At 38.0% G+C, this 15,967-nt stretch overlaps 1 protein-coding gene across 25 annotated transcripts in view; it reads left to right on the forward strand.

Moving 5' to 3' along the window:
- The window catches only part of LOC126291683 (uncharacterized), a 348,608-nt gene that overhangs the window by 109,916 nt on the left and 222,725 nt on the right, over window positions 1–15,967 (forward strand). For 17 of the 25 annotated variants that reach the window (XM_049985282.1, XM_049985285.1, XM_049985295.1 and 14 more), the window contains exon 14: window positions 12,279–12,407. The exons of the other annotated variants lie outside the window; for them this stretch is intronic. In XM_049985282.1, coding sequence (XP_049841239.1) covers window positions 12,279–12,407 — 129 coding nt within the window. The remainder of the gene's footprint in view (window positions 1–12,278; window positions 12,408–15,967) is intronic. 25 annotated transcript variants of the gene reach the window in all.

Consider the following 15,967-nt stretch of genomic DNA (forward strand, 5'->3'; position numbering starts at 1 on the left):
CTAGGATACAGACAAAAATAGGAATAGATAATACAAATATTAAAGAAGAACTAAAAGAAAAATATAGACAAAGACTAACAAAAATACTGAAAACAGAAATTACAGCAAGAAACAAGACAAAAGCTATAAATACTTATGCTATACCAATATTGACCTACTCATTTGGAGTAGTGAAATGGAGTAACACAGACCTAGAAGCACTCAATACAATGCCACAAATATAGAATACATCACATACATTCAGCAACAGAAAGATTCACATTAAGCAGAAAGGGAGGAAGGGGATTTATCGACATAAAGAACCTACATTATGGACAGGTAGTCAATTTAAGAAAATTCTTTCTAGAATGAGCAGAAACTAGCAAAATACACAAAGCAATCAGTCATATAACTACATCGGCTACACCACTGCAATTTCATAACCGCTTCTACAACCCTTTAGATCACATAACATCAACAGATGCGAAGAAAGTAAATTGGAAAAAGAAAACACTACATGGCAAGCACCCGTATCATCTAACACAGCCACACATCGATCAAGACGCATCCAACACATGGCTAAGAAAAGGCAATATATACAGTGAGACGGAAGGATTCATGATTGCAGTACAGGATCAAACAATAAACACCAGATATTACAGCAAGCATATTAGTAAAGATCCCAATACCACAACAGATAAATGCAGACTTTGCAAACAACAAATAGAAACAGTAGATCACATCACAAGTGGATGTACAATAATAGCAAATACAGAATACCCCAGAAGACATGACAATGCTGCAAAAATAATACATCAACAACTTGCCATACAACATAAACTAATAAAACGACATGTTCCCACATACAAGTATGCACCACAAAATGTACTGGAGAATGATGAATACAAATTATACTGGAACAGAACCATTATAACAGATAAAACAACACCACATAACAAACCTGACATCATACTCACCAATAAAAAATCCATACCCAATATCCATACCCAATACAACAAATATACAAAAGAAAACAGGAGAAAAAATTGAAAAATACATCCAACTGGCTAAGGAAGTCAAGGATATGTGGCATCAGGATAAAGTTGACATTAGACCGATTATACTGTCAACTCCAGGAGTCATACCACATAATATCCACCATCAACGCAATACAGCTACATCCAAACTTATATATACAACTACAGAAATCTGTAATTATTGATACATGTTCAATTACCCAAAAGTTCTTAAATGCCATGTAACATATACTGTACAGTTAAAAGAAAGTGACGCTTGATCAAGGTCCACATCACTTTCCATTTTTAGCCAGACTTAATGAAGTGACACACAAGTTAGATATAGAAGAAAAATTTTAGCCGACATATATAGAATACAAAGACACAAATACAGACATTAGACCATTCTTGCATAGACCACCAAATAACCCACAAGTCAAAACAACAATAACAACTATCAACACAATCATACACAACAAAATAAATGAAAACACAACTATGGAAGAGTTACAACTACTGGTTTATATAGGAGCACTCACTACACTAAATATACACACTAGGCAGAGACCAGAACCAACCAACACACAGAACACAGAGAACCAGCATGGCAACACAGGCTACAGATCAGAATAGAAAAACTGAGAAAAGACATCGGACAACTAACACAGTTTATAAGAAATGAAATATAAGACAAAAAACGAAAAAGGTTAGGTGAAACCTCACAACAAGAAGCGATAGATCAATTACATGAAAAGAAGCAGCACTGGCCAAATGACTTAGAAGATACAAAAAAAGTGAAAATAGAAGGAAACAAAACCAAACATTTCACACAAACGAAAAGAAATTTTACCAAACAATAGATAACACACACATCAAAATAGACAATCCACCAAACATAACAGACATGGAACACTTCTGGAGCAACATATGGTCAAATCCGGTACAACATAACAGGCATGCACGGTGGATACAAGCAGAAACAGACACATACAAGATGATGCCACAAATGCCTGAAGTGATAATTTTGCAACATGAAGTCACCCAAGCAATTAATTCTACTCACAATTGGAAAGGTCCTGGAAAAGATAAAATAGCAAATTTCTGGCTAAAGTAGTTCACCTCAACACATTCACATCCAACTAAATGATTTAACAGTTACATTGCAGACCTATACACATTCCCTGATACACTTACACATGGAATAACTTATACGAAACCAAATGATCAAGCAGACACAGCAAACCCAGCTAAATACCGCCCCATAACATGCTTACCAACAATATACGAAAATATTAACTTCAGTCATTACACAGAAATTAATGACACATACAACACACAACAAAATTTTAAATGAAGAACAAAAAGGCTGTTGCAAAGGAGCACGAGGATGTAAACCACAACTGATAATAGATGCAGAGGTGACATATCAAGCTAAAACTAAACAAAGGTCACTACACTATGCATAAATTGATTACCAAAAAGCTTTTGATAGTGTACCCCACTCATGTTGTTGTTGTTGTTGTTGTTGTTGTTGTGGTCTTCAGTCCTGAGACTGGTTTGATGCAGCTCTCCATGCTACTCTATCCTGTGCAAGGTTCTTCATCTCCCAGTACCTACTGCAACCTACATCCTTCTGAATCTGCTTAGTGTATTCATCTCTTGGTTTCCCTCTACGATTTTTACCCTCCACGCTGCCCTCCAATGCTAAATTTGTGATCCCTTGATGCCTCAAAACATGTCCTACCAACCGATCCCTTCTTCTAGTCAAGTTGTGCCACAAACTTCTCTTCCCCCCAATCCTTTTCAATACCTCCTCATTAGTTATGTGATCTATCCACCTTATCTTCAGAATTCTTCTGTAGCACCACATTTCGAAAGCTTCTATTCTATTCTTGTCCAAACTATTTATCGTCCATGTTTCATTTCCGTACATGGCTACACTCCATACAAATACTTTCAGAAATGACTTCCTGACACTTAAATCTATACTAGATGTTAACAAATTTCTCTTCTTAAGAAACGCTTTCCTTGCCATTGCCAGTCTACACTTTATATCCTCTCTACTTCGACCATCATCAGTTATTTTGCTCCCCAAATAGCAAAATTCCTTTACTACTTTAAGTGTCTCATTTCCTAATCTAATTCCCTCGGCATCACCCGACTTAATTTGACTACATTCCATTATCCTTGTTTTGCTTTTGTTGATGTTCATCTTATATCCTCCTTTCAAGACACTGTCCATTCCATTCAACTGCTCTTCCAAGTCCTTTGCTGTCTCTGACAGAATTACAATGTCACCGGGGAACCTCAAAGTTTTTATTTCTTCTCCATGGATTTCAATACCTACTCCAAATTTTTCTTTTGTTTCCTTTACTGCTTGCTCAATATACAGATTGAATAATATCGGGGAGAAGCTACAACCCTGTCTTACTCCCTTCCCAACCACTGCTTCCCTTTCATGCCCTTTGACTCTTATTACTGCCATCTGGTTTCTGTACAAATTGTAAATAGCCTTTCGCTCCCTGTATTTTACCCCTGCCACCTTTAGAATTTGAAAGAGAGTATTCCAGTCAACATTGTCAAAAGCTTTCTCTAAGTCTACAAATGCTAGAAACGTAGGTTTGCCTTTCCTTAATCTTTCTTCTAAGATAAGTCGTAAGGTCAGTATTGCCTCACGTGTTCCAGTATTTCTACGGAATCCAAACTCATCTTCCCCGAGGTCGGCTTCTACTAGTTTTTCCATTCGACTGTAAAGAATTCGTGTTAGTATTTTGCAGCTGTGACTTATTAAACTGATTGTTCGGTAATTTTCACATCTGTCAACACCTGCTTTCTTTGGGATTGGAATTATTATATTCTTCTTGAAGTCTGAGGGTATTTCGCCTGTCTCATACATCTTGCTCACCAGATGGTAGAGTTTTGTCAGGACTGGCTCTCCGAAGGCCGTCAGTAGTTGGAATGTTGTCTACTCCAGGGGCCTTGTTTCGACTCAGGTCTTTCAGTGCTCTGTCAAACTCTTCACGCAGTATCGTATCTCCCATTTCATCTTCATCTACATCCTCTTCCATTTCCATAATATTGTTCTCAAGTACATCGCCTTTGTATAGACCCTCTATATACTCCTTCCACCTTCCTGCTTTCTCTTCTTTGCTTAGAACTGGGTTTCCATCTGAGCTCTTGGTGTTCATACAAGTGGTTCTCTTATCTCTAAAGGTGTCTTTAATTTTGCTGTAGGCAGTATCTATCTTACCCCTAGTGAGATAAGCCTCTACATCCTTACATTTGTCCTCTAGCCATCCTTGCTTAGCCAGTTTGCACTTCCTGTCGATCTCATTTTTGAGAAGTTTGTATTGCTTTTTGCCTGTTTCATTTACTTGATTTTTATATTTTCTCCTTTCATCAATTAAATTCAATATTTCTTCTGTTACCCAAGGATTTCTACTAGCCATCGTCTTTTGACCTTCTTGATCCTGTGCTGCCTTCACTACTTCATCCCTCAAAGCTACCCATTCTTCTTCTACTGTATTTCTTTCCCCAATTCCTGCCATTTGTTCCCTTACGCTCTCTCTGAAACTCTGTACAACCTCTGGTTCTTTCAGTTTATCCAGGTCATATCTCCTTAAGTTCCCTCCTTTTTCCAGTTTCTTCAGTTTTAATCTACAGGTCATAACCAATAGATTGTGGTCAGAGTCCACATCTGCCCCTGGAAATGTCTTACAATTTAAAATCTGGTTCCTAAATTTCTGTCTTACCATTATATAATCTATCTGATACTTCTTAGTATCTCCAGGGTTCTTCCATATATACAACCTTCTTTCATTATTCTTAAACCAAGTGTTAGCTATGATTATGTTGTGCTCTGTGCAAAATTCTAGCAGATGGCCTCCTCTTTCATTTCTTAGTCCCAATCCATATTCACTTACTACGTTTCCTTCTCTCCCTTTTCCTACACTCGAATTCCAGTCACCCATGACTATTAAATTTTCGTCTCCCTTCACTATCTGAATAATTTCTTTGATTTCATCATACATTTCTTCAATTTCTTCGTCATCTGCAGAGCTAGTTGGCATATAAACTTGTACTACTGTAGTAGGTGTGGGCTTCGTATCTATCTTGGCCACAATAATGGGTTCACTATGTTGTTTGTAGTAGCTTACCCGCATTCCTATTTTCCTATTCATTATTAAACCTACTGCATTACCCCTATTTTATTTTGTGTTTATAACCCTGTAGTCACCTGACCAGAAGTCTTGTTCCTCCTGCCACCGAACTTCACTAATTCCCACTATATCTAACTTTAACGTATTCATTTCCGTTTTTAAATTTTGTAACCTACCTGCCCGATTAAGGGATCTGACATTCCACCCTCCGATCTGTAGAACGCCAGTTTTCTTTCTCCTGATAACTACGTCCTCCTTAGTAGTCCCCACCTGGAGATCCGAATGGGGTACTATTTTACCTCCGGAATATTTTACCCAAGAGGACGCGATCATCGTTTAATCAGACAGTAAAGCTGCATGCCCTCGGGAAGAATTACGGATGTAGTTTCCCCTTGCTTTCAGCCGTTCGCAGTACCAGCACAGCAAGGTCGTTTTGGTTATTGTTACAAGGCCAGATCAGTCATCCAGACTGTTGCCCCTGCAACTACTGAAAAAGGTGCTGCCCCTCTTCAGGAACCACACGTTTGTCTGGCCTCTCAACAGATACCCTTCCGTTGTGGTTGCACCTACAGTACGGCTATCTGTATCGCTGGTTACTACAAATATTGGAAATATACAAAGTAGATCCTAAATTAATACATTTCCGAAACATAGTAATGAAAAATTGGAAAACCAACCTTAATATCCAAACAAATTCAAATAATATCACATCACAGCCAATACAGATTAAGCATGGAATATGCCAAGGAGGATCACTAAGTCTTTTCTGGTTCTGCCTTGCTCTGAACCCACTATCCAACATGCTAAATAATACAAATTATGGATACAATATAACTGGAACATACCCATACAAAATCACACATTTGCTATACATGGATGATCTAAAACTACTGGCAGCAACAAATCAACTACTCAACCATTTACTAAAGATAACATAAGTATTCAGCAATGATATAAATATGGCTTTTGGAACAGACAAATGTAAGAAAAATAGCATAGTCAAGGGAAAACACAGTAAACAAGAAGATTACATATTGGATAACCACAGTGACTGCATGGAAAAACAGATGCCTATAAATATCTAGGATACAGACAAAAATAGGAATAGATAATACAAATATTAAAGAAGAACTAAAAGAAAAATATAGACAAAGACTAACAAAAATACTGAAAACAGAAATTACAGCAAGAAACAAGACAAAAGCTATAAATACTTATGCTATACCAATATTGACCTACTCATTTGGAGTAGTGAAATGGAGTAACACAGACCTAGAAGCACTCAATACAATGCCACAAATATAGAATACATCACATACATTCAGCAACAGAAAGATTCACATTAAGCAGAAAGGGAGGAAGGGGATTTATCGGCATAAAGAACCTACATTATGGACAGGTAGTCAATTTAAGAAAATTCTTTCTAGAATGAGCAGAAACTAGCAAAATACACAAAGCAATCAGTCATATAACTACATCGGCTACACCACTGCAATTTCATAACCGCTTCTACAACCCTTTAGATCACATAACATCAACAGATGCGAAGAAAGTAAATTGGAAAAAGAAAACACTACATGGCAAGCACCCGTATCATCTAACACAGCCACACATCGATCAAGACGCATCCAACACATGGCTAAGAAAAGGCAATATATACAGTGAGACGGAAGGATTCATGATTGCAGTACAGGATCAAACAATAAACACCAGATATTACAGCAAGCATATTAGTAAAGATCCCAATACCACAACAGATAAATGCAGACTTTGCAAACAACAAATAGAAACAGTAGATCACATCACAAGTGGATGTACAATAATAGCAAATACAGAATACCCCAGAAGACATGACAATGCTGCAAAAATAATACATCAACAACTTGCCATACAACATAAACTAATAAAACGACATGTTCCCACATACAAGTATGCACCACAAAATGTACTGGAGAATGATGAATACAAATTATACTGGAACAGAACCATTATAACAGATAAAACAACACCACATAACAAACCTGACATCATACTCACCAATAAAAAATCCATACCCAATATCCATACCCAATACAACAAATATACAAAAGAAAACAGGAGAAAAAATTGAAAAATACATCCAACTGGCTAAGGAAGTCAAGGATATGTGGCATCAGGATAAAGTTGACATTAGACCGATTATACTGTCAACTCCAGGAGTCATACCACATAATATCCACCATCAACGCAATACAGCTACATCCAAACTTATATATACAACTACAGAAATCTGTAATTATTGATACATGTTCAATTACCCAAAAGTTCTTAAATGCCATGTAACATATACTGTACAGTTAAAAGAAAGTGACGCTTGATCAAGGTCCACATCACTTTCCATTTTTAGCCAGACTTAATGTCTGAGAAAGTAAAGAAATAATAATAATAATAAAATGTAAGTAATAGGAGGAAATACTAGAATATTTGAAATATTGTTCGCCATATTTTACGAGAGCCTGGAAACTATTTCTGTGGCCAGCCAGAAAGCGATGGAGAACATACTGACCACAGTTCCCAGTCTGCAAGTCCACATTCTTGTCCAGCCCCCTGAAAGAAATGCTTTTATTCTCTATTTGCTCAGTGGAATCAGGACTATGATTATAAATGAAGATTTTGAGTTCTTATTGCCAGATATATTTGGTAAAGCTTCACATGTGCAACAATGTAATGTTCATTATGTTAATACTATTACTGAATCTCCATATCCTAAACAGCACTATGAGCAATTCAGAGGTGACCTCTATGGTAAGTTCCTATTAAATTGTCTTTCACCCTGTTCTCTAATAATCAAAATAATTGCTCGCCATAAAAGTGGAAAATAATAGACACCACTTGCATTACAGATTTGTTAACCTTATGGGCAGCACACTGACGGTTACTTCTGCAAAATCTAAGTGATCCAGGAAGGTGTACAGTCCTTGTGATTTTCACTTCCTGTATAAGTTTAGTTGCAGTCTGGCTGTGACGTCATCTGTGGCATCGCGTACTGCGACGTTTGACTGATGTGGATTGTACAGTGGCTGGGTGCAAAGTGAAGACTAGTCTTTCATCCCAGGCCATATTTATATACTGGTGCAGGGGACGGCCGAGGGAACATGTGCTGCCATCTGTTCTATGCCCACAACAGTAGCCTCTAAACGGCCCCTTCCTCAGACACACAATATTTTAGAACTATGTCATGAATAAATTTAGAATCTTTTGTTACATGAATGTAGTTATGTTGGTTAAAATCACAGAAAAAGTTTTAGCCCACCTACACATAAACTTTGCTGGCTAGAATTTTTAGAATCGAACTGACAGTAGAACATGACCTCTGAACTACAACTTTAAGAGGCCCTGTATTTGCTATTATTTACATCCAAGTCTTGAAACTTGTTATTGCTCTATTATTTAATAGGTTTCATCACATGCTGTAATCAAAACTTTCTAGCTTTAATATAACAAATTCTCAATCTACTACAAATAAGGACGTTTTTGTTCCAAATTTAGTTTTCAGTAAATCACTCGAAAACTATTTGAGGTAGCTCAATGGGGTTACATAATTAATGTTTTTATACTAAACTGAAGCTTCATACAAATTTTCGTATTTCTAAGTTTAATATTTAGCACCTTCAATTTTTCTTAGATATGTGGGTTTTGACCAAAATATTGCTTTAATCACTTTGAAGGTTGTAACAGTTAATTTTGACATACATCTGCACATTATGACCAATTTTTGGGTTCCTAGCTTTCTTATTTAGCTCACTTTTTTCCCCTTAAAACTATGTATTCATCTGATCAATCTTGGATTTGACATTTTACACATTAATATGCTAAAGCACATGCTGGCAAAGTTTGGAAAGCAACTTTAACTTTTAATTCCATCCTTAAATACTAGAATGCTACGCACAGACACATTGTGGAGACATTGCGCTACTAGCAGTGAACTGGTGTTAAGTCCCAGCACACTCACTCGCCTCTGCATCTCTCAAATGATACAGTGCTTGTTTCACCACATCTTGTGTTAAATAGAAAAATGCTGTACAGATACTTTTTGACTTGGCTCATGTAAAAGCATCATTCTTGGTGCTTGTTTTCTGGCTTTATCTGTAGTACACTGACTTTTATCTCAGTTTCCTCTTGAGCTATAACATATCTTTGGCACCACACATATGTTAGTATGTAACATTATTTGGTTAAAGTATCAGGAGCAGTGAAAAAGTTTCTGTATGAGGGCATTGTTGCAGTGCAGTTGCGACATAACATGACTCCAACACAGGGATATATAAAGCACCAACATGTAGGCAAGGGATTAGTGTGTGGTTCACCTCTTTCTGGCGTGAGTGCAGTAAATGTGAACTGTGGCGACATTATTACCAAATGTGTCCAAACAGGACTAGTGTGCTGATATTCTTTTCTTGGCTGTTGAAGGGCAAACACCAGTAGACATGCATCAGAGAAAGACGAATGTGTGTGAGGTAGTATGTCTGTTGATAATCACTGTTTTGAAATGGTTTGCCAAATTACGAATTGGTCACAATTTGACACGAGACACTGATTGACCTCGAAGGCCAGCCTCTTCCATTTTAGAGGTGCTCAAGCAGCTGCTCTATGGTCCTGGTCTCTTCCCATTTGATTATTTTTCCCTCAAAAAAGACCTCAGAGGGTTGACGATTCCTGTCGGGCGAAGATATGCAGCAGGCAGTCATGGACTTCTCAAAGCAGAGGGGCATGGTGTTTTACCAAATGGCTATCAACAACCAGATGCATTGGAGGGATGATTGCCTCTCTGTTCATGGCAATTTTGCTGAGTGGTATACCAGTTCTGGACCATATGATCTTCAAACAGAAACTTTTTGCTTGCCTTTATACATGAAGGGAAAGTGTAAGGAGAGGGTGTATATGACCCAGGACATCCGGGAAAAACCCGGAATTTCTTCATCCGGGAGAAAACCGTGAAAAACCCGGGAATTTTTCTTTGTTTTAGTTACCAGTTGAATTTTTTTGATGTTGACTGGTAAGAACCAATACTGTAATGAACGATAGTACTGTGTCCTGCTTCTGCAGCAACAAAACGTGAACGAGAGGAGGGGAGGGGGAACCCTTAAGTCGCAAAGCAAATGCGCCATATACAACAACAAAACACAGTGCTCATACAAGCGTCTGCCAACCAAAGTGCTTCCTAACAACAAATTGCCTCTGATGAGCGTGACGTGACAGCTGTTTTCATTAGGTTCATTTGAGCAGTTGCAGGCGGACTCTTGTGCTTGTATAGTTGAGTCGCGTATGAGTAGTACCTTCTCCTGCTTCTGGCTACAGATGTGTGGCTGGGCACCACTATCTAAATTGCTCCGGTTTGGAAATATCGTTGATCCGGGGCTGATGCACAGAGCAGTTTGAGTTGTAGTGGGGAGATGGGTAGTCTCCACGTGACCTGTGTTTACATTAGGTGATTTTGCTGTTTCCTCTTCATTTATTGTTCTCACATTAAATGTAAACAAAATGAATTTCTGTGGCCGGGAGCTACCAAATGAATTAAAATACGTTCACATAGTTACGGAAGGCTAAAATATGTTGTTAGTTTCAGATTTTATTTTCACCTTTCTGACAGTCAAGCATTAATCGTCTTGCTGAACAATGAAGTTATTTTTGTTGGTTTGCTAAAGAGATTTGGCTTTTATTAATCTTTTGCGCTGAGGCAGTCAATTTATTTGAAACAAAGTGTTTAATTTCACACTGTTGGCTAGTTTCAACTGTTCGCTGCATTTCAAGTGCACATTTTCTATCTTCTAGCTCGTATGGCATTATGCCATAATAAAGAACGAAACAAGAGATAATACAGTACTGGTACTCAAGAAAATTTACATCCAAATCTGGACATACTATTGTGCATTTTAAGCCAAATCATGCATTTTAGTATGGTTCACGGAATTCTGATGCTCTTGAAGTATCCTTTGATGTCTTGTTTCTTTTATGACATAATGCAAGATCTTTTGATGTTTAACGCGTATGAACATGCGGGCTTCCTGTGTCATCGTAGCTGTGCAGGCGCAGTGATGCCTGATATCTCGCGCTCTCTGGCAACTGCTGAAACTAACCAATTTCTAACAGCTGATGGGATAATATTGCAAATGGTGTTTTGAAAAGTTTTACTTTGAAAGTAAATTTACTTTTGCGCTAGATAAATTATGTATGAGAATGTATGATGAATTTCTTAAATCACAGAGGGTTTGACTCTATATTAAAAATCAACTCGTTGAGGATGACCATCTAGAAGAATTTCGAGCCCAGATCAGACATATAAGTTGTCGTTAAAATTGTACTGGCACATTTGTGTGATTTATCTTAAAGTGTAACACATGCAAAAAGATCAGCGTTATATGTGGAAGCTTAGCTTCTCTTGCAGCTTATTAATCTGAGACCAATATTATTTGTGACAGCTTTATTTTTCTTGTAGCAACACTCTGTATACTAATTTAAACCATTACCTTTTCTTTTTTGTGTGTTCGCGCTACTTAAGAGTGATCTTGCTATTGGTTGACTACATCACGCGTCCTATGCTGTCATCAGCTGGCAAGATCACGTGACATGAGCTATGACTGGCTTACAAAAGCGCGTCGCAATCTCGATTTCATTGCTTCGGAAAGTACCATGCAGTGTTTGGTGGAATTCGAATTTATACCTCCGTAACATGAAAAAATGCAGCGTACATGTTGCTGCACATCAAACATCTTTCCGACATGTGTTCCCCCCCCCCCCCCCCCCCCCCCCCCCCCCCTGCGTTTTGTTTTCTAAAGTGCTGGCAAATTCTATATCTGTGTAGAAAACCATAAACATTCTAAGGATCGATAAGTTTTACAGTGCTGAGGAAAAGTATACTGTCACTTAACACAGAAAAAGTGTATTTTCACCCGGGAGAAAGTGTATTTTCAACTGGGAAATCTGGTAAAAATCTGCTAATTTTTTTTCCTTGTTCATGTATACACCCTGAAGGAATTCTCTGTATCTGGAAGAACTACCATAGCAGGCAGCACACACAGTATATCAATCCTTGTAGATAGGCTGATCACAAACTGATTTGTGATGTCACATTCTCACTGTGCAGGAAGTTCTCGCGACTTCAGAAAGAGAGTCTAGAAGACGTTCCAAGTCTGAAACGAGACCAGATGATCTGGAAGAGAGAAAAAATACAACTTTAGTCCATGATGGTGGTGACAGGAAGTCGGCACATAAGGTAGACGAATGTAGTTACAAATTTTGATTTATACAATAAAAGATTTCCATTAATTCCAGTCTTTAGGCAGTAAAACCGTATTAAGGCACAGAATCCACTTTTGAGGAAGTAAATGTTTTGATTTGTATTGCATACATAATCTCAAAAAAATTGTAGCACATGATCATAACCATTTGTGCACTTATACATGTGAAGGTGAGAGCACTTGTCCTTCTTGTTAATACCAGTCAGTCTTTGACTTAGCGTATAGTCAAGGAAACCACAGTATTTCATTTCCTCATGGACAGTTAGATACATGAGGTTAAGTGATTAAGTATATGTCCTTTTTTTCTATTTGTCATTAGGTTGTAGGTATGCCTTCCTGTGTTTACTAGTTAGGAGCTAGTAAACACAGCAAGACAAATTTTTCTTCACTTGTGCCAGATTTCAGTGTTGTGACATCAGTTCACTTTGCACTCCTAGTTGCTAATGAAGGTCAAATGTTTATAAAACAACTCTTCTCTGGAGATGAAACCCCAACTGGCTAGCTGTGAGGTCTTAACACTCTGCTTCCCGAGCGGGAAGGCGTGCCAGTCCCCGGCACGAATCCGCCCAGCGGATTAGTGTCGAGGTCCAGTGTGGCATTCAGCCTATGGATGGATTTTGATTCCCGGCTGGGTTGGAGATTTTCTCTGCCCCAGGACTGGGTATTTGTGCTGACATCATTTCGTCATCGTCATCGTCATCGTCATCACTTGTGAGAGTGACAAGATTGGATTGTGAAAAGAAATTGGACTGTGTAAAAATTGGGACTTTATACGGGCACTGATGCCGTGCAGTTTAGCACACTACAAACCAATAATAATAATAATAATAATAATAATAATAATAATAATAATAATAATCACCACCACTAGAGATGAAACAAAGGCTCATCACATTGAACCAGAGAGTAAATGCCAGAGCGTGAGCAATCATCAGAGTGCGGAATGAAAACACTCTGGATCACCAGCCAAAAGGAAATTCAAATGCCAATCCTTTGCAGAAATAATGATACTGTCTGTTGATTGGAATACACAGAAGCCAAGCCAGAAACACTACCTTGAAAATGGTTCAAAATGGTTCAGGAGTAAACAGTTAATATTACAATGATATGCTTATCAACAAGTAGAAGTGTGGAATAAGGTCAATAAGCATTTTTTCCTTGCTTGACAATGCACATCTACGTATGACCTCTCACTCTGGTCAGACTCCTCAGAATACGCATTTTGAAGCATTGGATCACCCTTCATATAGGCAGATTTCTGTTTATTTGGTCCACTCAAGGTGGTTTAAGAGGCCATCAGTTCACCTCCGATAAAGATGTGAAGGAAGTGGTACATATGTGGCTTGCTGTTCAGCTAAAGAACTTCTTTTCTGTGGGTATTGGAAAGTGTGTGCAAAAATAGATGAGGTGCATTGAAAAGTATGGTAACTGTATTGTAAATTTTTTACTATCACTAAGTAAAAAAATGTTACGCAGATTCTTTTTGACATGCCTCATATAGAAATATCATTTTTTGGTAGTTTTTTCCCTTGCTATTTTTCTCTTAAGATGTAGTAGGTCTACAAGTGTTCTTTTCTACTATACATCTCTGATTATGTAACTTCATTTGGTGAAAGGACATTAAATGTAAGCAACCGTTTGTATATGGAAGAACTACTGTAGCAAGCAGCACACACAGTATACCAACTCTAGCAGACAGGCTGATACACAAATTGATATGTGATGTAACATTCTCGCTGTGTAGGAAGCTCCCATGACTTCAGTAAGGGAATCTAGAAGACGTTCCAAGTCTGGATCGAGACCAGATGACCTAGAAAGGAGCAAAAAGAGCAGCAGCGACCTGGGGACAGAGGACCAGGTCAAAAGTCCCAGTACAAATTTGGTCCATGCTGATGGTAATAGGACCTCAGCACAGAAGGTACAAATGGAGTTAACAAATTGTGATTTAGGAAGTAGAAATTTGGCCATTATCTCCCATGTAGCAGATGATTCTATTCATTGTACAGCTGACAGCTGTTAAGGCAGGGAATCCATTTTTGGAAGCATAAAATTTTCTGATTTGTGACTAACGGCACAGATTTCTTCTCCTCCCTTGTGGAAGGTAAACATTTCTGGAAGTCAAATCAGCCCATAATTTTTGAATTCTGCTGTTTACTTCCTTCAGATTTTGCTTCAGTTTTGTCTCATCACATGTGCTTTCTCTTCAGCGATTAATTCATCTCTCAGTTGGTCACTACTAGACTCAATCTTCCTTTGGAACTTTTTGATTTTATCTGGCAGTCCATGAAAATTTCTCTCTCGAGACATATGATATTTCTTCTTTGCTGTCTCCCTTATGTGTACATCCAACTTGTGCACAATTTATGAGATCCATCTGCATTTTTGTAACCTGTATCTGCTCCTCCACTGCATTAGCGTGGTTTAACAGTGCTTTAGACATATCTTTAAATTCAACTTCCATTGTGAACCACTATTCATTGAAACATTACTTTCAGGCGACAAACTAAAGATAAATTCAGGTTTATCCAACCCACCTCTACTATGTAGAGTATAACTAATTTAAGAAGTATAAGTGATAACATGTTGAATAATTGAGGTCTTGAGACATTAACAAGCACTTGAACAAATCTGAGACAGTGCAAAATTTTAAACTTTACTGGCACATAAATTGTTCCAAGAAATTTCTGGCGAACTGCCGATGTCAGTTACTTGTTGTTGTGGTATTTCGGCATGGGTACTCTGGGCCACCTTTAGGTGTATACTGGTGAAAGCACGGTAAGCTCCCATATTTCATTAGATGACAGGTAGAAAAAAATAAAGTGTTTACAAGATGGATTCGATGGCTTGGAGGAGGCAAATATGCTACTGGTGTTACATGATGCACTCAAGAAGGATGCATGTTGTTTGCCCTGTATATGATTTGCCACACTAGTATGAATCTTATAAACATGTACCTCGTGCAGCTCTGAGTCGTCATTGACCAATCCCAAAGCACCGAGATTTATATTGCAGGATGCAGGGTGTTTAAGCTAATGTCTCCTTAGTACTTTGTCTTGAAACTCTGTTGCCAGTGAATCAGTGGAACTATGACTATTTGAAGCTCTTATAAGTCAAAACAGCTATTTCCAGGTAGATACTAAATGGAATCCTGTTGTAGAATAACTGTGTATTGTGCACAGCTGGTGTCATTGTGTGATTTTTATCATGTTAAGATTACTGATCTGACGTTAACAAGTTGAGATTCTGCCACAAAGGGTGCTCCCAGCAGTGCACAGACGTGCAACAGAAGCACGTGCTGGAGTGACACCATGAAACAAAATTTGGGTACACCACACAAGGTGGTCAGAAGACTGTGCTGAATATTGTGGCAACAAACTGTTGACATCTGGCACTTTGCATGAAATGTTATTGAATAGAACTGAGACCATTGTGTGTATGTATAATCTATTACTATGAAGAACGAATTGTCAGAAAGCTAAGTGTTCTCAGTCTCATTATATGCCTAGCGATGACTCAGTACTTCAACTGTTTTTTT

The sequence above is a fragment of the Schistocerca gregaria genome, chromosome 9, assembly GCF_023897955.1.
Source record: "Schistocerca gregaria isolate iqSchGreg1 chromosome 9, iqSchGreg1.2, whole genome shotgun sequence".
NCBI classification, from domain to species: domain Eukaryota; kingdom Metazoa; phylum Arthropoda; class Insecta; order Orthoptera; family Acrididae; genus Schistocerca; species Schistocerca gregaria.